This window comes from Curcuma longa, chromosome 15 (genome assembly GCF_044706935.1).
Source record: "Curcuma longa cultivar G26 ecotype Majalengka, Jawa Barat chromosome 15, ITB_CL_G26_1.1, whole genome shotgun sequence".
Classification (NCBI taxonomy): Eukaryota; Viridiplantae; Streptophyta; class Magnoliopsida; order Zingiberales; family Zingiberaceae; genus Curcuma; species Curcuma longa.
The window spans coordinates 4,797,954-4,819,408 of record NC_133875.1 but is presented as its reverse complement, the minus strand read 5'-3'; the positions used below and the strand labels follow the sequence as shown (position 1 = coordinate 4,819,408).

Below are 21,455 nucleotides of genomic sequence, written 5' to 3'. Positions count from 1 at the left end.
TCGAAGTCATCTAAGCTATTATGTAGTTTGCTCGCGGTCTCACCCTATCCATTCGACATTCAACTTGGTGATTTAATAATTTCTACACCCGATTCCCATGGTTTGGATAGGACTCCACCACATAGATTCTTGTTCTATTCGAAATCATGAAAAAGAAGAATCATAAAGAAAAAAAGAAGATTATTCATATTCTTAGTTCAAAGTACTTTGTTATATTTTATGGCTCACACCATGAACAAGAAGCCATTTTCCTTGTCTTCCTCTTGAAATGGTGGCCCAAAGGCCAAAGCTGTAAAGCAGCAGAGAAGAAGAGCATTAGAATATGAAGAAAAGCACAAGATGACAACAAGAACAACATGGAAAACACAACAATAATGCACAAAAAAATATGTTTTAATAATAATAATAATATTATTATTATTAAAAAGAATTTTAACTTTATTATCACTTTTGTCTGAATATTAATTCAGTGTGGGGATTCTTGTGGTGGTGCCTTTTAACTCTTGAATCTGATCCTTCCTCCTTTTGAAAATAAAAAGTTTTTTAAAGAGGAACAAAATTAAAATTTAAAAATTATCAATAATTTAGGGGGGTTTGTGGGCACATGATATAATGATCCCCATAAATAACACATGAAATAAATTTCCACCGACTTATTATTATTATTTATTATTGTTATTATTATTATTACCCTTCAATTATTGAACTAAATCTCTATTGCTTGACTGATAATTAATATATCCTTAAAATTTCAAAGTCAAAAGAGTGGAAAATTAGGTCTGTAATTAGGTGGGGGTTTGAAATAGTTATCCTTCTTTTCAAATTTTTTTAAAGAATATTAATTTAGGAAAAAAAGCTTTTTTAAAGTTTAAAAATGTGTTTTTTAAAATCTAGATATTTTTTTATAATTAAATGAATATTCTATATCTATCACTATAATTTTCCATTCATTTATTGTAAGCAGCTAGGTGCTCTTATAAACTCACTTAGGCTGGTTCGATTGATAAAATTATCACTCTTCTTCCTTAACAAGGTCTTATGATAAAATTATAACTCAAATCCCATTACGATGTCATATTAGGACTTAAATGAGTTACCTAGTGTATAGCCACGGACCCGATCGAACTAGTTTGATCAGATAAAATTGTGGATCGGAGCTATGACATCAGACTCAAGCACCATATGGCCCACTCACTCAGTCATCTTGTAAACCAGTTAAACTGAGCTAAATTTTATAATATTTAAGTTTAAATCAAGTATAAAATGAATTAAAATTTTAAAATAATTATTTAAATTTGGATTGATTTTTTAATGAACTTGAATTTAATTCAAATTTAATTAGAGTTTAGTTCATTTAAAATTATTTAATTATTTAAAATTTTTGTATTTTAAATTTATTTGATTAATTATTTAATTTGATAATATAAATTTATTTATTTATTTTAAAATTTTTTATTTAATATGTTAATAAAAATTTTATTAATAATATGATTGAGAGATGTATATCTGTTTCCGGACATAACTGAGTTAGTTATGATGGAGCAGACTTGCAGAAAAGGATAAGAATTCGAATTTCAACGAAATCAAGATAATATTCTCCTCCGTTGTGATCAATTATAATTTTTTGATTTATTTTTTCAGAAATGATCGTGAGATCGTGTGAGGTAAATGGAAGATAAATTTTATTTTTTATTTATTTAATTTAATAAATTATTTAAATTTATTTATTTATTTAATTATATATATATTGATCGATTGATTGATTGATTTACCGCTACACCGCAACCTCTCCTCCCTCATTTATTTCGAGCCCGTTGCCATCACGTTTTGACTCGCCTTTTCCACTCTGTAAACAAGAAGAGAATTTAGATTCAAAGTTCCAATTTTTAAATTGCTTTCAGCCAAATCGCATTCATTCGCCAATTTAATCTCTGTCATCTCATCTTGTCTCTCTCTCTCTGTACCTGTTCCTGTTCTTCTTCCTGGCATTCATTGGGAGTTGGATTTTGAGAAGAGATCCATGATGCACAAGGTCCAATCTGGCTGATAATGGCAGTGGTGGTTTAGTAGAAGAGGGAGCGGAGCAGTACAGTAGCTATCTTCTTTGCTCTACTTTTGTCCATTCGAAGCCATCTTCTTCGTCGTTGAGCCCTTTCCTTGAAGCAAAATCCAATTTTTACCAGCAGAGACACGTCGCCGACGCTGCTGCTGTGTCGGATGCAAGCATATTAGTCCCCTCAGCTTTCAACGAAGAGGTAGAACTCGGAGGAGGAGATGGCAAGAGGCGGTCGTCTCCCGGCGGCTCTTGTTCCTTTTCTTCTCCTCTTCGCGGCGGCGGTGGAATCCGCCACCGATTCGTCTGACGGTATGTTGTGAAGGAAATTGATTCGCAATGTAGGGTTTTATAGGAATTCATTTCGTCAACAAGGAGATCTTTCCGGTTTTCTTTTGTTGCATTTGATTCGAAGAGTTTAATTTGCAGTTGAAGCTCTTGGTGTGTTGTATACTTCTTTGAATAGCCCTCGGAAGCTCTCCGGGTGGACTGAGAGCGGCGGCGACCCTTGCGGCGGCTCGTGGAAGGGGGTTTCTTGCTCCGGTTCAGCTGTTACTTCCATGTAGGCATTCCGTGTCTCATTTCTGTGAATCTCCATCTATTTTATTGTTCTTGCTTCGTAATCATGCTGTCTCTCTTGCTGCAACAGAAAGTTATCAGGATTAGGGCTTAACGGTTCCCTGGGCTACCTCCTTTCAGATCTCTTGTCTTTGAAAACACTGTGAGCAATCCTATAGCTTTTGAAATCTCATCTTTTGTTCCATAAATGTGGATTATTTCTATGGAGCGATTCATCAGGCTCTTCCATTTTACTTTATTTGCAGAGACTTGAGCGACAACGACATACAAAATACCATTCCATATCAACTACCACCCAACTTAACTTATCTGTAATGATTTTACGCATTGGAGGTTCAATTTTCCTTCCTTAAAGTGATTGTCATGACTGACTGATTTGTATCATTTGCTTTGTTGGTTGATGAAGGAATCTCGCTGGCAATGATCTTCATGGGAATCTTCCATATTCTATCTCTAGCATGATCTCTCTCAACTACCTGTAAGTTGTTTGTTGGGGTTCCTTGTGCTTCTTGACGGTGTAGATAATTTTATACTGAACAGTATCATATTGTATCAATGAAGCAATCTCAGCCACAATGTTCTATCAGAGATGGGTGATCTATTCAGAGATCTTCAGAACCTTTCTGTGTTGTAAGATACTTGTCATTGATGTTCTTTTTGTTCCAGTACCATCCTTCGTGCGCTGATTAGAATTTCTACCTTACTTACCATTTAAGTTCATAGAAGCAATTTATGATGGTTGAATGCTTGTTAATATGGAATATATTACACCTTGTTTAAAATTACACCGATTCTTCAGGCATGTTAATTGTCTCGGATGTTGTTGTTGATGTTGAATTGTCATCCTAGATTTCTCGTAATAATAAATTCTCCTGTCAATATATTTAGACATTGAACACATTCATCTTAAGCTTGTATGTGTTCCTCTCAGGGATTTGTCTTTCAACAACTTCTCGGGAGATCTACCTAACTCATTCGGTTCCATGTCCAACCTTTCTTGTCTGTAAGTACGCCAAAAAAGAGATTGCCCTATTTGTGTACTTATGCCAACCACATGCATTCCATAAGATTTCTAAGCTTTATGTTGTCGTTGCTTCTGCAGTTATTTACAAAATAATCGATTGACAGGATCAGTTAATATTCTTGCAAATCTAGACCTAACTACTCTGTAAGTTACCTTGAGCAAGGTGCTACCATCCCTCTCTGTGTGTCTAAAATCTAATGCTGTTTAATTTTTTTCAGTAATATTGCGAACAACCAATTTAATGGTTGGATACCACAGGGTTTCAATTCAATTCCAAACCTTGAGTGAGTTATAAAAGTCTTTTTGCATGTACAAGTGTTTCCTTCTGTTTTTCCAGTCTCATTACTATGATTTTCACACATAGGACTGGAGGAAATTCCTTCTCCAATAATCCGGCTCCTCCCCCACCACCATATTTGCCACCTCCTCCAAGAAGACCACATAGGGTTTGTAATGACACTCAAGAACCTAGATATATGCCACCAAACTCTCCAGGTCATGCAAGCAACAAACAGAGCTTGACCACAGGTCAAGTGATAGGGATTGCTATAAGTTCGACAGTTGGTGTGTTATGCATACTATTAGCTGGAATATTGTACCTTTTCAACATTCGGAAGAGTAAACATGATGGTGTTATTAGTGGGAGTGATTCTGGAAGGTTAGCAGATGTTGGTACAAACAAAGGTACCCCCATCGGTTCATAATTTTTGGTTTCTTTCCTTTTATTTCATGTTCTAAATTGTTTTTCTCTTTGACTTCGGGACACATAAATATCCTATATCCCTCAAGAAGGAGATAGTTTCTGTGGATATTTCATTCCTAATATGTAAGGACAATTACATCGAAAAACTGGTTTTACTTATATCTATCAGCATCAGTTATGAAATTGTTCCCTGACTATCAAACAATCAGATTCATATACTATGGTGATTGTATTATAATTTTATGAAAATTTCCTTTTAACTTGAAGGACACACGATAATCACAAAAGCCTTCAAAATCTCCTCTCCATTCAACCACACTCTCTTATCCTGTAAATAATATATTCATCAATATCATTTTCTTGCTGACTAATAGATCCAAAATATCTGAAATTGCTACTTCTAGGAATTTTATCTTCATCCATATTAATTATTCCTTTGCTACTTACTATTAAGAGTGCATTTCATGCAATTTAATAATAGTTCTACCTAAATATCTTTAGTAGAATTGGATTTACAACACAAAAAATCAACTTTGTAGTCGTGAAGAGTTAGTATTAATTTACTGGCTTATCGTTAAACAACTTTATGTGATGTAATTAATTTCAAATTATTTATCATTCATCTCATGGTAGATAATCTTGCATGACTTGAAAAGATTCACATTTGCACTATCAATGTTAACATGTTTATAAACAACTCAAAGCTATGTAATTAGTTTCAAATTATTTATCATTTATAAGATTGTTCCCCCAAATTTCTATCAATTACCTGAAAAATGATCTGCTAAATATTGAAAATTCTGTATTTGGAGATGCATAAAATTTTCACACTAGATAAGTATACTTGTGTTGATTCATTAAGGTAAGTAGACAAATCTTTTTTTCCTAGGATTATTTCATCATTTACATACAGATTTATTTATTTATTTTTGGATTCAGTCTCATATGTTTTCTAGTCTTTATTAACATAAAAGTAAATCAATTGCCCTCTTGTGCATGACTTAATAAGTCACTGAGAAGGAGATGCAAGAGCAGATGCTGAAAAGTCCTTCCACAGCAAGTCTGAATTTTCCTGATAAAATCATAATTCACAAGTCGGATGAGAAGAGCGGAGCTGCAAACCGAACAAAAGTGTCTACAGCTGCAACATCATATTCTGTTGCTTCGCTTCAGGTTGCAACGAACAGCTTCAACCAGGATTGTCTTGTGGGTGAAGGTTCCCTCGGTCGGGTATATAGAGCAGAGTTCCCTAATGGAAAGGTGATCTTTTGTGAACTGCACCATGTGACGAAAAAGTTTTCATTCATTTTAGAAACTAAAATGTGCAATAAAGAGAAGATTAAGAGCTCAATTGTTGTTATCTAACTGACAAAAACATAAGATATATTAATCTGCACCCTCTATATAGCTTGACTGGAAAATAAAACAATTCATTTCGTTTACTTGAGTTGAATCTTCTGTTATATCTCAAATCCTTGAAGACTGTCAGCTTAAATTTTTCATTTCTACTCTTCATAAAGTTAGCCAATTTTGCTACATGCACATTATTTAAAAAACTATGTTGCTATATTGATTCCTATTTCCTCTTTTTCTTGGCCTTGTTAAATTAATAGTATACTTGTTAGATTAGGTTAGTGTAATGATCACATTTCAAATTTTGGCGAAGCTTCACTTTCATGAAGCTAAAGACAAAGTCGAAGTCCACCTGTATTCACTGATTACACCTTAGTTCTGCTAAATTTTGCTGCAGCATACCAATCAATTCCTTGCCTCTCCCAGGTTTTGGCAGTCAAAAAGATTGACAGTGCGGCGTTATCCATACAAGAGGAGGATAACTTTCTCGAGGCTGTTTCAAATATATCAAGATTAAGGCATCCAAACATTGTTGCATTTTCAGGATATTGTGCAGAATATGGGCAAAGGCTTCTGGTTTATGAATATATTGGAAACGGAACTCTGCATGATGTGGTGCACCATGTCGATGATTGTAGCAGGAAGCTATCTTGGAATGCACGAATGAAGGTTTCTCTCGGCACTGCTAGGGCACTGGAGTAAGTACTGTTTGAGACTGTAAAATTGGTTGTTACTTTTTGAACATGTATCGCCTTCAGTGAATTAGATTCATCTTTCTTTGTACTCAGATACCTGCATGAAGTATGTTTGCCCTCTGTAGTACACAGAAATCTCAAGTCTGCGAACGTCTTACTTGACGAAGAGTTTAATCCTTACTTGTCGGACTGTGGACTAGCTGCCTTAACACGAAAAACTGAGAGACAGGCAAGTAAAACAGTAACTGACAATGTTAGCCTCGTAATCAGACTTCATAAATCATGACTCAACAGGCTTCGACGGAGGTGGTTGGCTCATTCGGTTATAGTGCTCCAGAATTTGCAATGACTGGAATCTATACCGTGAAGAGCGACGTGTATAGCTTTGGAGTAGTGATGTTGGAGCTCCTCACTGGTCGGAAACCTCTTGATAGGTCTGCTTTGCTTGTCTTATATTGTGTTACAGATTCATCAACTGTTTGCTTGACTAAATGTTTTCAGATGCCAACAGCTGATTTCTATATGCTTATATGTTTCAGTTCTAGAGTGCGATCGGAACAATCCCTCGTCAGGTGGGCTATTCCTCAACTCCATGACATCGACGCGTTATCTAGGATGGTTGATCCAGCATTGAATGGAATATATCCTGCCAAATCTCTTTCACGTTTTGCTGACATAATTGCGCTATGCGTTCAGGTACTTCGACTTATTCTCTTTACTCTGTTTCTACTCCTAGTTGCCCGACACAGCAATGGTGTCGATTACTATCAATTGATCATGCTATGAACTGGAGATTTGTTGCTTATTTCCACCGCGATAGACATATCAATGATTTCGTTTACTGTTTTTCCCTCTCGCATGACTAAGATACCTATACAAAAAACACATGATCCACATCAACTCTCTGAAATTTAGATAAATTTATATAAAAAAAACTCACAACAAGAACTCCTTTTCGCATCAAGAACATAAGAACTAGGCCAGAACTAACCATGTGTGCAACTCCAATAGCATGTTTTCATCTCTCACATTTTAACTACTTGTTCATTTCCAAGATCTCAAACATGAAAATTCTTATCATTTTACTGCCGACAGCCGGAGCCAGAATTCCGACCGCCGATGTCGGAAGTCGTCCAGCAACTGGTTCAGCTGGTGCAGAGAGCAAGCCCGCTCAGAAGGCGATCGGGAGAGGAATTTGGATTCTCATACAGAGCATTGGAGCAGGAAACCAGAATGGCAGAGAACACACCATTTTAATTTTTATGAGTTTTCTTTCTTCTTTTTCCCCCTTTTTCTTTTCATTACCAATATTCAGTTCCTTCAAAACATATTTGTTTAGAACATTTCTGTTCATGGCGTTTATTAAAACTACAGTAATCAAAGAAACAACAAAGTTAACAATAAATTGGAGATGCTTCTCTAATTGTACTTGTACTTTGTGTTTATTCTGAGTTTAGCAGACACCATGGCTAGAGGTTTTACAAAATGCTTCCAAAACTTCTGTTTATTTATCAATTGGACGACAGAGCATCAATTCTGTTGTTTCATGTTTAGCTCATTTTATTGCTTAGTTATCTCAAACTTCAGTTTTACACGGTCGGAACAAATGTAGTAGCAACGAACGATCGCGACGAACATACCGGAAAGGCTCGTTTTGATCTTCAACCGGGATTTGATTTTTGTCCAGAACAACTTGTTTTAATTCGATCAATTACAGTTTCTCGAGGGCTTTACTTGTACACAGATGATTGTGGAGCCGAACAACAAAGGCTCGATCTCAGCCGGGGACGGATTCTAAACAACTTGCTCTAAACTCGATCAACAATCTCTAGGAACTAATACAAGTTTTGGGGCATGCTTTTTTTTTTAAGTTTAGTAGGGGCTAAAATGCAAAGTAAACTTGGGGAGGGTTGTCAGTGAAAGTTTGTCGCGTCATTAAGGAAGATAAATCAGGAGACAAGTATGACTAAGCCCGCAATTAACTGCGACTAATGAGAGCAATTAACGGAAGCATAAAATCGGTTGGAAGAATGGAAAAGCAAAAGAATCGGAGAGATAAAGATCGAGGGAGTGGAAATCGGCTATTCGATTCGATCAATCCATTGGAGATTTAAATCCTTGGCGAAAGCTACGGCTGCCGCCTCCTTTTTTTGCTCCAGATTCTGCGCTTTTGGGCGGCACTGTTCGTTCTTTTGAGTGGCGGAGGCGGCTCGATCGAGCTCGGATTCCAAGTGGTAAAATTTGCAGTTTTCCCAGGTTTTTTAAGGGTTTGTTTGGTTGATTCTGTGATAGGGTAGGAGAAAGCTTTGGTTTTGTGCTGTCGAATACTCCGATGCCCTACGCCAGGCGCAATGCTGTTTCCGATTTTTCTTGTGATGCCTCACCGGAGAACCTTGAAGGTGTTTTACTTGTTTATGGTTTGATTGTTGTGTAAGAACTGGAAAAGTTTTCCCTTTTCGTAGAATGGAAGATGGCAAATGATCTGTGGTTAGTGATGGCAGAGCCTATGAGGCATTTAAAGATTGGGAATGGGAAGGATAGCCAAGAAGGTGCAAAAGGTGGGATGAATTTGTACCCTGAGCGCCCTGGAGAGCCAGATTGCAGCTTCTACACGAGGACTGGATTATGCAATTATGGGAATAAGTGCAAGTATAATCATCCTCCTGTAACCGTGCAGGAAGTACCACTAACAGAGGTGATGTGATTCATGTTACTTAAGTTGCTAGTGGAAACCAACCATGCTTTTTAATTAGACCTCATTCATGGAGGAATTTGAGATGTGTCATGTTGTTAAAACCAGAAGTAATTGTTTCTTGCAGGGAACTCATTTCAAAGATGAACTTCCACAAAGAGATGGTCAACCTGATTGCCAGGTACATTGTATTAGAGAACCACGTCCATTTTTCTGTTTTCTCCATCATGGATATGCCTAATGGCCCAAATCTAGGCTTCAACTGAGATCTCATTTACCTGGCTATTGTACCAACCCCTTAACAATTGCTGACGAGATCAACTTTGCTTTCAAAATCCTCATAGCAAATTGCTTCCTTACCCCGGATGGTTTCTCCTATGAGTTCTATGAAGCCTTCTAGGGCACTGTCTTAACTGACCTCATCATCCTTTTCACTTCATTCATCAATAGGCCCCTCCAATGCCTAATCATCACCTTAATTGCTGCATCCAAAAAATGCAAGGGTGCCTCAATCACTATCAATTTCCAACTCATCATACAACTTTGTTCAGAAATTGAATTAGGCCTTCATGTGCACTTTAATTCAATTTAACCATTATGTTTTCATTATGATTAACTGGATTAGGAACACTAATTATGGGACAAGTTACACCAAAATTGCTTCAATGCTAGCTTCTCACATGATCTAAGTCACTTTCGATGTTTCAATCTAACATACTACAGAACAATGAAGCAACAGAAAACAAGCACAAAAATACACCAAATACAATGGACAAGTATTTATTTGAAAATCCTAAGATGTTAAAATCAGTAGCGAGGAGAAAAACAAAGATCACAAATATAAAGGAGTACCAAAATGGATGTATGTTTCACCCCAAGTGATAAAATACAGCTGAAGGCAACAATTGAGTGTTATTTATATTCCTTGGTGGCCAACCTTTCCATGCATCGAACCTTATCATAATCAGGTGTACTTATCTGCTTCATAGGCACCCATTTATAGTAAACAATTTGTTTGTTCCTTGTATGCTCCGTTTGGAAACTACACAAAATTTAAGGTGTAATCTTCTCAAATAACTGCATCTCTTGTTCCTTAAATACAAACCATTGAGCTACACCAACTGGTGAGACAGTATGAGCAAACATACCTAGAACGTGTGATAGATCTGGTTCCTATGCAACAATAAGAGCATAACCAATTGACTTAGCATCAAATTTTTAGGAAAACATAGATGATCCACAAACATCCAAATGAATATGATCTAGATTATCCTTTAATTGACATACTGTTGTGCCGAAACTGATCTTGTGCTTCACGAGCACTCTACTTGTACAGACTACAAATGGTTATATACTGCTCAGAACTCCAACCTATTTTACTCAGTTCTCCCAATCCTCACGAGTAAGAGAATACTTTCAATTCTCAAATTAAGAGAGAAAAAACTCTACTTGAAGGCCTAAATTTCCTTCTGACAATTATTGTAGCTTATCTTAATTAGAAGCTTGATTTCATTTCTCAATGACGTTACTGCTAATCTGTTGCTGATCTGACTAATAAGTTGCATTTATTTCTTTTTTCCTAAATGAATGCATTAAATATCAGACCATAGGATGACTGTGGTATTCTACTGACATTTTCTTTGTTTCAATTGGTCTGCAGTTTTTTCTCAAAACAGGAACTTGTAAGTTTGGAAAAAATTGCAAGTATCATCATCCACGAGATAAGCAAGACAGCCAACTACTTCAGTTCAACATTTTGGGTCTACCGATGAGGAAGGTGTTTAACATTTCCATTTTCTTATGCTTCAAATCTTTAGTTGATGGAATTCCAGTGATTATAATTTGCTCTGGGTCCACAGGATGAAAAATCATGTCCCTACTACATGCGAACAAGATCTTGCAAATTTGGAGTTACCTGCAAATTCAATCATCCACAGCCTGTCAATACCACAGCTTATGCTGGATTTTCTGCGCCTACCCCAGTGCCATATTCAGTTGGACTACCATTGTGTTTTTCTAGACCCCCTTTCATGTTGAGTCCCGGACTGGATGGTCTTCAATATTACATTCCTCTTATTCTTCCACCAACACAATTGACCATGCCGATGCAACAGGGTTGGAGCACATACTTGGTGAGCCACTACTTTGGAATAGGGCTTAAAATCCACTAAAGTATCTATGCATTGTGCTTATTTAATGGATAGATATGTTTGATTATCTGTTACAGGAATGTATTTGTCATATTAACGATTGGAATATGCAGTGTGTTTTTTAGTTCTAGCTCATCTTCAATTGTGGTTTTTTAATTTAATTTATTAATTAAATTTGTTACCATGATAGTATTATAAGCTTTTGACTACAGAATGTAGATTGTTGCATTTAATGAGTTTCATGTGTCTCATCTTATCTTTTTTGCTGAAGAATACATGTTTTTGGCTTTTAAGTTGTCTGTATGGTTGAGAATCGTAACTGGCTCTTGTCTAAGATTGGCTTAAAATTCGAATGCTCTCTATTTAGAACATGATAGAAAAACTAGTTTACACTCTGATTTTTTAGCCTTTGTTCTCCAACTTGTATATTATTTAGGATCTAGCTCGTGAACAACTTTATTTTTCAAAATTTGGATCTGTGTAGTCCATTTTCCAATTAGAGACATGACTCATTCAGTATTTTTGAAGAACTGCAAGCCTATATCATTTGATATCACCAAATACTTTCATGAGTTATTTTTCACTTGCACTGATCTAATGTCATAGTACTTTTGAAAGCTTCTATGTTAGCTAACTTCGATGCAGATTTCAAGAATTGTAAATCAATTTTTCTTGTCAATCTGAGCTAAGGAAGAATCTTTCATGATTTTCTTACCATGAAACCTTTTCTATTCCATTCGCTTAACTCTTGTTTACTGCAATTGCATCTAAGCAAATGTTTCAGTGTGATCTTAATCAAGGATGTTTGCACTGTCAACCTAAGCATTCTCTCCAACGACGTTAATATTAGGCCTAACCACATACCCAAACATGTACAGCCAGGTCCAAGTGTGTCGGTTGATTTCCCCGAGAGGCCTGATCAACCAAAATGCCAATTTTATATGAAAACAGGGAGCTGCAAATTTGGTAGTTCATGCAAATATCATCACCCTAAGGAGATGAATCAAGTATCTCCTTGCTTCATGGGACCCTTTGGGCTTCCTCATAGACCGGTAAATTTCTTCGCTTCATCTTAGTTCAAAGAGATTAGTGTTGCTTTTTTTCTTCTATCTGATTGTGGTCCTTGTTCTAAAACCTCCAACACAAATCCTTCTAACTTGATGGCAAAGGATGCTCCTGCGTGCACATCCTATGCCACATATGGAATCTGCAAGTACGGCGAAGCTTGCAAATTCGATCACCCTTTCGCGGCTGTGCCACCTCTTCAAGAACCAGCACTGATCTCTGCCTACCACAGGAGGACCAAATTTACGTGGATGGCGACCGATGATTTATGCCATGAGGTCCCAAAATCACCAGATGAGTTCAAGAAATCTGTGATCATTACTGAAATCGAAGATGGCCCCTCTACAGAGACTACTTTTCCATCACATACTGCTGCACCTCAATCAGATTAGTGTTAATCTCCATCATCTCTTAATATGGTTACAGAAATGGAGATATCGGATCATTGCCGTCTCAGTCACCTTTTTTCCACTTGTGACTGCCTCGAGAACTAGGGAAGCTTGCAGACACATAAGATGAACTGTGATAACTGTGTTGTGGAAAGAAAAAATCAATGGAGTCACATGTAAAGCTTCTTACAATGCTAGAATTTACATTGAGTTAAACTTGTAATGGATCTCAACTTTTGGAACAGATCTCTTTTCTCTGTTGTATGAATTCAATTTTGCAGGTCCAATTATTGTGGCTAGATAGATTATTGCAGGTCCAAACTTGACTAAAAGTCGGTCGACTGGATTGGATTCGACTAGATTCGGAAGGTAACACTCCCCCCTTGACTAGTATTTAAACTTGAAGCAATTGTTTGCACCTCTCATAAAATGAAGATCTTGGCAGTAGAAATCAAGAGTGAAAGAGATGGTCAAACAGGCAATGTCAACCCTTTTTTTTTTCTCATCAAGTTTACATCAAAGGCCAAGTCAAGCATCTCACAAGCTTTCACCCCCAAATTTGGGGGCATTAAATCAGGTAATGGCACAACAAGTAGTCAAAATTATCTAAAATTTGTTCATTTCTTGACCAAGTAAACTTTCAGAGATTGGACTCATTCAGCAGTCTCCATGGTTGACTTGGTAATCAGTCTTCTCAAATCACACTAGAAAATGATTCATGGAGTTTAATCTCAAGTGATTTTTTTTGAAAAAATAAATAAAGAAGAAATGATTTTATTGTTCAGTCCAATTATTTATTTATCCAATGGGAAGGAGGCTCTTGCTGCTCTGGCTCCCTTTCATTAATGGCGTCTCCTCTGCAAGAGCAAGTCAAGGGTTAACAGTTGATGTTCCCGTCGACTGATCCTTCTCCTTCTATTTATTCTTCCTCACCGACCTCCGGATCCGAAGTTGCCATTTTTAGCGCTCCTTGTTCCTTCAAAATCCCATCTTGACGATGAAGAAGCTCGCCAAGGGCCAGGCACGGCGGGTCCACCCGGCCCCGTTGCCCAACCACCTGGCTGCGCTCCCCGCGGCGGTGATGGCGCTGGCTGCCGCTCTGGCGCCCGAGGAGCAGGAGGTCCTGGCTTACTTGCTCTCCAGCAGCGGCGGCGGCGGCGGAGGAGGAGGCTGTGGGGAGAGGCGGAGGGAATGGGCGCCGCAGCGGCAGGCGCACCTTCCGGAGCTGGGCTGCGGGTGCTTCGGATGCTACACAAGCTTCTGGGCGCGGTGGGACGCGTCGCCCAACCGCCAGGTCATCCACCGCATCATCGACGCGGTGGAGGAAGGACTGGCGTCCAAGGAGCGGGAGCGTGGCCGCCGCCGGCGGCGGAGCGGCCGCGGCGGACGGAAAGGTGCTTCCTTTAAGGCCTCGGCGGCGCCGGAGGAAGGCAAAGTAGCTCGGACTCAGCTCTTTCCGCTGTCCGATGACGACGGCCGTGAATACGACGATACTACCAGCAGCGTCGACGGAGCGGATGAGGAGGCGCCGCCGGTAGCGGCGGCAGAGGAGAAGGTGGAGGACGAAACGAGTGATGGCGACAACTCGGCCATTAATGCAATCAACAAGATCTCTGTGAGGAGAGTTATGACCTTCATCGGTGAAAGAGTTTGGGGCGTCTGGAACTGAAACCACAAGAAAAGGAAGGATTTTTGTTACTAAAATGGTCAGAATTCGATCGATCTCTCCTTTCCTGTTCCTGATCGAGGTAGTCGTCTTCTTCCTTCTTCCTGTAAATTTTCTGCTTTGTTGGAACGCAAAACAGAGTTTTTCTTTTGCTTCATGTAAAAATCGCTCCTTTTAAGAACAGAACTGTTCTACCATATCAATATATGTATATTTCTTTTGATCTCTTTTCTTTAATTTCATCCTAACTTTCATTGGATATGAACAAATCGATTCGATGGATTGAAAGTGAAAAAACAAAACAAGCTTGAAATTTACTCCTTGTGTGATCATAGTTCATTTGAACACAAATTGATCGATTTCAGAGTTATTTTGTTTGTGTATTTTAAAAATTCTCACATTCCAATGGTGCCCAACCGAACTAGAATCCAATCTTGAAAACATTTGCAGCAAGAACTTTGAAAAAGAAAGACAAAACAAAAATAAAAAAATTGTTGGCATTTGTAGAGACAAAAGAGAGTGGGTGACTGCTAAGCACAAGGACTGACTGAGCAGAGCAGAGCAGCATCTTCAGGCTTTGGAATTCCCACAGCAACAGCAGACAAATGGTTTAGTTAACTTTTCCATGTTTCGAGGCTTTTGTCGATACATCCAAAGCACACACAATTTTAATTTTTAAAAATAAAAATTATAAAAACAAAAAAGGGGTAATTATCTAAAATTATTTACATTTTTTAAGCCATCCCTGGTAAAACAGAGTTAAACAAGTCAAACACAATTTACTCTCAATCAGTCCATTTTGAGGGTTATAATTGACTAAGTCAAATTTTATAATATTTAAATTTATTTAATAAAATAATTAAATCGAATTTAAAATAAATTAAATTATTAAAATATTTATTTAATTTCTTTTTTATGAATTTTAATTTGATTCGAGTTTAATTTAAATTTGATTTATTAAATGTTATCAAATTATCAATTCAAATTTATTTCATTATTTAAAATTTTTATATTTTAAATTTATTTGATTAATTATTAAATTTAATAATATAAATTTATTTATTATTTAAAAATTATTTATTTATTTAATATAATGATAGTTTAAAAAAACTATTTATGAACATTATTTATAAATATTATATATTTATTTATTTAATTTAATGAGTTATTTAAATTTATTCATTTAATTCATCTCCTGTTTATTTAATTAGTGAAGAAGATTAGAACCGATTTCATGAAAAATCTACTGCGTTCAGTAAGAAAATAGAAATTTTAAATACAAAAAAATGCCGACGCCGATAATCAGAATTAACTCGATATTCTTTATATTTGAATAAAAATAAAAATAGTAATAATAATACAAGTCAAAGTCAAAGATAAACATTTGACCATTAAAGATTTTTTTTCTGTCCTAATATTCAGAATGGAATCTTAATTAGATTGTGACAGAATAATTAATTAGATTCGTGTTTCAAAAAAATATTTGGAAATTAAATCATCTTTAATTTTTAATCTTGCTTTTTTCCTACAGATAAAAAACCACAATAAAATTATGTTTTTAATTAAAAAATACTATTTGAATAAAGATTCAAAAGGTTAATATTTTTATTGTTTAAAAGTTCTTAATTTATTAACTTCCTATTATTCTAAAAAATAAATAATAAAAACAATATATTAATTATTTTATCTAAAATAGAATTAAATAAGTCATAGGCCAATATGCAATTGTTCTTAGAAACTAATTTATATATATATGTTCTTTAGAAAATTATATGTTAAGTACTTATTTGTGGATTAGCATGAACTTCTATTAATTCTTCATCATTATCTTTCAGAAATATTCATTAAGACTAATCTCTCTCAAAATGAAACTAATTAACACCATTAATGGAAGAAGAACAGCATATCAAATCATTAATTACTGCAGATATATAACAAATCAATGATGCATGAAACAAGAACTCTGATATTACACATAATTAAAGACTGATTACTGCACTAATGGCCTGGACCTTTGCTGCTCGGTCCAGACTTGGCTAATTTTGCCACCAGCACCACACCTCCATTGATGGACCTTGATCCTTCCACCACAGCCATGGACATGAACAGCAACGTCAGTGTGAGAAGAACAAGTAGCATCATCATCGTCGTCGTCGTCATCACTACCATGGAGCTTGAATTCATTGGATGAACAACTCTCTGAATATGTTTGTAAATATGTTTGATCTGCTCGGAGGTGGAAGAGATAGAAAGATAGTTTGGCTCTATATAGGGAGAGAGGGTTAGGGTTAGGGTTAGAAGTTGCATGTGGTTTTGGTCAAAAGATCTGCAAGATAGGGTTTGAAAAACTATATATGAAATATGCCATGTTATTTGCATGCCTGAAATTTATGAGGGTTGACAAAATAGGAGGATTTTGATGCACGAGTTGTGGCGGGGCACATCGCTTTGTTCCTCCGTTATGATGTACGAAACTCCCGCTAATCAAAGCATACACAACAACCTCATTTCTTCGATTTTCTTCTTGAGTTGTTTTAGGCCTCTGAATTTGGATTTTATATGCCGACAAGAGATCAACAGACTTAAAAATGTTTTTTTTAAATTTCTTTTCTTATTTTTTCAGAGTTGCTCAAGGTGTTTGTTTGTCGACCAGTGGGGACTAAGAAATTTTGGTGTGTTCAAAGTTTTTGACTGCAAATGTTCAATCTTTGTGGCTTTGATTGAACAGAAGAGTGAAGAGAGTTGCTTGTAGGTATATATCGAACAGTATTGAGTCCTCGAGCCGAGAGAGGGGCAGTGGTCCTCGAAGAGCCCTCGAGCATGTCGATGCGGCTGGTCTAGAGGAGACGATCGAATCAATCGGAACTGAAAACTCTTCCTAGAAGATTCACAATTCTTCACTGTTCCGGTCAAATACCGTGGATAATCAAACAATCGCTTTGTTCCTCCATTCAAAATTATTATTATTTTATTTTAAAAATATAAATTTATAATAAAAATATACTATCTAGGGAGAATTAAAACCACATAATTCATTAGTTATTTTGTATTAAAATTTTCTATTTCATCATTTATTTTATTCTTTTAAAGTTACATTTATTTTATTCTTTTTATAACTTTCACTAAATCATTAATGTTTGAGCTTTAAAAAAATCAAAAGTCAAAATATATAAAGAAGAATGTTTTTATTTTTTATACTAATATTTTTTAATTTAATATTAATATTATTATATTTTAATATAATAAGACCTATATATCATATAAATTATATATTTTAAATTAATTTTATATATTCGATGATAATTTTCATTGTATATATATATAATTTTATTATTAAATAAATTATATTTTTGATAAATTTATTATTGAATATATCATATAAATAATTTTTATAAACTCAATATTAAATAAATAAAATAAAAAAATAAAACTAATAAGTAATTAAGAGGATTAAATAAATTTTAAAATTAACTTTATATAAAATAATCTCGTATCAAAGAATTCAATTGAAATTATAATTTTAATAACAAAATAAAATAGATTAATTAATATTAAACCACAACATTAATATTACTACAATTTTATAAATATTATTAAATAAAAAATATAATTGAAAAAATCTAAATAAAATTAAAATTTTTTTAATGAACCAACAGTTCAATCAACGGTTCAACTGTTGGTTCACTGCCCAATCCATTAACCGACCGGCCCATTAACCATCCTACTTGCAGAAACAGATTCTTTCTTTCCTTCCTAATAAACATATATATAATAATCCAATTATTTTCTCATATAAAATATTGGCATAGATACAACTAAGGGTGCAAACGAATCAAATCAAAATAAAAATATTGATATTTGAATTCGAATAATAAAAATATATATATATATATATTTGAATTCGAGCTCGAAACATGCTCAAAAATATCAATAATTTTGGTTCAAATCAAATTTGATAATTCAAAATATAATTCAAATTCGAGTCAATTCGAACCTTAATTCAAGCATAATCAAATTTTAATTCAAAATGTCTTAATTTATTCAAATTCGATTTGAATTATTGATAAGTATCGTGTTTCTTTAAAAAATCAAACACAATATTATATATTCGAATTCGGCTTGAAAAATTATCGAACATGTTCGAGTTTAGTTCGAATTCGATAATTTCAAATACGAATCAAATATTATTCAAATTGATTCAAAAAATTCGTGAATCGGCTTGATTAATTTGCACCCATAGATACAACCTTCCTTACCATTAAACAGTATGAAAAAAAAAGAAGTTTAAAATCAAAATAAAGGTTTTGCCTCGGGAAGCATCTTAGAAGAGGACTTCAGCAGCAATAATTGAATACTTTCTCCAGTTTCTGACAATGTTTGTAAATCAGTGGTTTTGCATCATTGCAGTGGAATGAATTCACTGATTTTCCAAATAACTGATAAGTTTAACATCATTTACTAACATTTACTATCTTAAATTATGCACTTATTATCTAAATCTAAAAACAACTTAATCACATAATAATAATAATAATAATAAGCTTGGAATGACATCATGTTGAAAAGCGTGGCATTTGAAAGAGAATGCTATGGACACTTGTTTATGGCTGAAACTGAAGCATCAATCTCAAACAATGACTTTGGAGAGAAATTTCCATTCTCGCAATATAATAACATGAATTTCAATCAGATTCACCAAAATCTAATCTAACAATCACAAACAAACACTACGAGAGTGACAAATGCAAGGAAATGAAGGACCAATTCCGATCACCTCGAGAATCTTTCCCCCATCAAGTTTAGGACAGCAGGAAGACGCTGAGAGGGACTGGCAGCTCTGCTCTCATGAATGTCATCACTCACAAGAAAACAAAAACCAATTTTGACTAAACAAAACTAAAAAACAGAGAGAGATCGTAGACGAGTGGTTAAGAGGTAGGGAGGAGAAGATAAGACACTCCCTGCTGCATTACGACGTCACTGCTCTCCTCACCAAGAGGTGGATTCCATGCATGTTCTCTTAGGTTTATAGTAATTGTTTGCTATGGTAGAGGCCAATGAAGAACATATAGTCGTATACGATTTCTTAGTTTTTTTTGGAAATAAGAAGTCAATTTGATTTGGGTAATCCTTGAACGAATGAGCCATGGAGATGGATTGCTTTCTTCTTCTGCTACTACTTTTTCTATAAATTGATTCTTAATCACTTCAAGTAAACGTAATTGAGGAGGAGGAGGAGGAGGAGGAGAGGACCTTGTGATTGTGGTGGCCATGGCGATGGCGGGCACGGAGGAAGGAGGCGCCGGAGAGGCTTCGAGGATGCCCCACGTCGTCATGGTGTCCTTTACGGGCCAGGGCCACCTCAACCCGCTGCTTCGCTTCGCGAAGCGCGTTGCAGCTGAAGGTGTGCTGGTCACGCTCTGCTCGACTGACCATGTCGGCCGCCGCATGTCGGCCGCCGCGTCGACGCCGGTAGACTCGCCGACCCCACCCCCGTCGGTCGCGGATTCATCCGCTTCGAGTTCTTCGCCGACGGCTTGGCCCCCGACGACCCCGCGCGCGACGACCTCGACTTGTTCATGTCGGCCCTCCGTTCCGCGTGCCCTCCTGCACTTGCGGCGCTCGTCCGCCGCCAGGACGTCCCCGTCGCCTGCATCATCAACAACCCTTTCATCCCCTGGGTCCTCGACGTCGCCGCCGAGCTCGGCCTTCCGAGCGGCGTCCTCTGGGTCCAGTCCGCCGCCGTCTTCTCCATCTACTACCACTGCCGCCACGCCCTCGCCGCCTTCCCTTCAGAGGACGACCCCGACGTCACCGTCCAACTCCCCGGCCTGCCTCCGCTGCGGCCGGAGGACCTCCCCACCTTCCTCCTCCCGACATCGCCGTATCAGATGCTCAAAAATGTGATCTTGGAGCAGTTCGGCAATTTGTCGAACGCCTCGTGGGTGTTCGCCAACACCTTCGAAGAGCTCGAGCACGAAGTCATCGAGGCGATCGCCCATCGCCAAGTCCTCATCCCCGTCGGGCCGCTGACCGATCCGCCGCAGGAGGAAGGCGGATCGAAGGGTATTGGCAACGGGGAGGTCAGGGCGGACCTGTTCAAGGCCGCGGAGGAGTCAATCGAGTGGCTGGGGCGGCATCCGCCGCGCTCGGTGGTGTACGTCTCGGTGGGAAGCGTTGTGGTGCTGAGCGAGGAGGAGATGGAGGAAATGGCCTGGGGCCTGAAGCAGAGCGGGCGGCCGTTCCTGTGGGTGGTGCGGAGAGACGCGCGGGATCGACTGCCAGCGGGATTCGCAGAGGCGGTGGCGGCGGAGGGGATCGGACTGCTGGTGGAATGGAGCCCGCAGGAGCGCGTGCTGGCGCACGAGGCCGTGGCGTGCTTCCTGACGCACTGCGGGTGGAACTCCACGCTGGAGGCGCTCACCGCGGGGGTGCCGGTGGTGGCGTACCCGCAGTTCGGCGACCAGGTGCCGGACGCGAAGATGCTGGTGGAGGCGTGCGGGGTCGGGGTGAGGCTGCCGCTGCCGGCGAGTAGGGCGGAAGTGGAGCGGTGCGTGAAGGCCGTCACCGACGGGGAGACGGCGGAGGCGACAAGGAGGCGCGCGGAGGAGTGGAAGGAAGCGTCGGTGAAGGCGGAATCGGAGGGCGGCTCGTCGGACCGCCACATCAAAGCCTTCGTCGACGAGATAAGGAAGATGGCGGCGCCGGCGACGAATTGAGTGGCCCCCAACTTCTTCAACTAAATTTTCGTTTAACTAGTTAAAATACGCGCGAAATACTAATTAACAAGGGAACGAAACACGTGCCGTGCGCGTGCTTATATTAGGAATCCTTTGTATTTTATGATACCACCATTAAAAACTCAATAAACATTTTGGCAATTACCATTTCTCACTCAAAATTTAAAAAGAATATTCCTTATTTTTTATATATATTTATAAAGTGTGAGATCGATGATTATAATTATAATAGTTAATTTTAGTTAAACTCTTTTGTGTTATAATTAGGGATGTAATTGAACCGAGCCGAACTGCGTGACACAGTCTCGACCCTCTCAGCTTCCGACCGTCGTCGTCGCGCCGCCGT

At 37.6% G+C, this 21,455-nt stretch overlaps 3 protein-coding genes and 1 pseudogene across 7 annotated transcripts; all 4 read left to right on the top strand.

The window, feature by feature from the left end:
* The first annotated feature begins 1,926 nt into the window (after positions 1 to 1,926).
* Positions 1,927 to 7,795, top strand: LOC141845991 (protein STRUBBELIG-RECEPTOR FAMILY 8-like). Its single transcript, XM_074733971.1, has 16 exons — positions 1,927 to 2,365; positions 2,483 to 2,615; positions 2,703 to 2,774; positions 2,878 to 2,943; positions 3,039 to 3,110; positions 3,194 to 3,262; positions 3,564 to 3,635; positions 3,735 to 3,800; positions 3,875 to 3,940; positions 4,021 to 4,340; positions 5,369 to 5,619; positions 6,139 to 6,410; positions 6,501 to 6,636; positions 6,702 to 6,841; positions 6,947 to 7,103; positions 7,503 to 7,795. The coding sequence occupies exons 1-16, from the start codon at positions 2,275 to 2,277 to the stop codon at positions 7,662 to 7,664; spliced, it is 2,145 nt and encodes a 714-aa protein (XP_074590072.1). The 5' UTR covers positions 1,927 to 2,274; the 3' UTR covers positions 7,665 to 7,795.
* A 666-nt stretch (positions 7,796 to 8,461) lies between these two features.
* Positions 8,462 to 12,972, top strand: LOC141846411 (zinc finger CCCH domain-containing protein 3-like). Of its 5 annotated transcripts, none has more exons than XM_074734449.1 (7): positions 8,462 to 8,641; positions 8,870 to 9,102; positions 9,227 to 9,280; positions 10,760 to 10,876; positions 10,959 to 11,231; positions 12,128 to 12,301; positions 12,419 to 12,972. In XM_074734449.1, the coding sequence occupies exons 2-7, from the start codon at positions 8,878 to 8,880 to the stop codon at positions 12,704 to 12,706; spliced, it is 1,131 nt and encodes a 376-aa protein (XP_074590550.1). In that variant the 5' UTR covers positions 8,462 to 8,641; positions 8,870 to 8,877; the 3' UTR covers positions 12,707 to 12,972. The 5 variants fall into 5 exon arrangements, with proteins under 5 accessions (XP_074590550.1, XP_074590548.1, XP_074590547.1 ...); XM_074734447.1 differs by having other exon boundaries at positions 8,462 to 8,806; positions 8,909 to 9,102; XM_074734446.1 differs by having other exon boundaries at positions 8,462 to 8,806; positions 8,900 to 9,102.
* Positions 12,973 to 13,499: 527 nt separating this feature from the next.
* On the top strand, positions 13,500 to 14,589 carry LOC141846650 (uncharacterized). The gene has a single exon (XM_074734692.1). The coding sequence runs from the start codon at positions 13,701 to 13,703 to the stop codon at positions 14,370 to 14,372; it is 672 nt and encodes a 223-aa protein (XP_074590793.1). The 5' UTR covers positions 13,500 to 13,700; the 3' UTR covers positions 14,373 to 14,589.
* A 4,762-nt stretch (positions 14,590 to 19,351) lies between these two features.
* Positions 19,352 to 21,256, top strand: LOC141846602 (gallate 1-beta-glucosyltransferase-like; annotated as a pseudogene).
* The last annotated feature ends 199 nt before the right edge of the window (positions 21,257 to 21,455 follow it).

What these genes read in the sequence shown, in the direction of transcription:
- LOC141845991 (XM_074733971.1), top strand. Translation starts at nt 2,275, where the DNA reads ATGGCAAGAGGCGGTCGTCTCCCGGCGGCTCTTGTTCCTTTTCTTCTC. An exon ending in CCACCCAACTTAACTTATCT is followed by an intron (nt 2,944 to 3,038) that starts GTAATGATTTTA and finishes TGGTTGATGAAG; the next exon opens with GAATCTCGCTGGCAATGATC. An exon ending in GGCACTGCTAGGGCACTGGA is followed by an intron (nt 6,411 to 6,500) that starts GTAAGTACTGTT and finishes CTTTGTACTCAG; the next exon opens with ATACCTGCATGAAGTATGTT.
- LOC141846411 (XM_074734445.1), top strand. Translation starts at nt 8,740, where the DNA reads ATGCCCTACGCCAGGCGCAATGCTGTTTCCGATTTTTCTTGTGATGCC. An exon ending in ATGGTCAACCTGATTGCCAG is followed by an intron (nt 9,281 to 10,759) that starts GTACATTGTATT and finishes ATTGGTCTGCAG; the next exon opens with TTTTTTCTCAAAACAGGAAC. An exon ending in TGGGTCTACCGATGAGGAAG is followed by an intron (nt 10,877 to 10,958) that starts GTGTTTAACATT and finishes CTGGGTCCACAG; the next exon opens with GATGAAAAATCATGTCCCTA.
- LOC141846650 (XM_074734692.1), top strand. Translation starts at nt 13,701, where the DNA reads ATGAAGAAGCTCGCCAAGGGCCAGGCACGGCGGGTCCACCCGGCCCCG.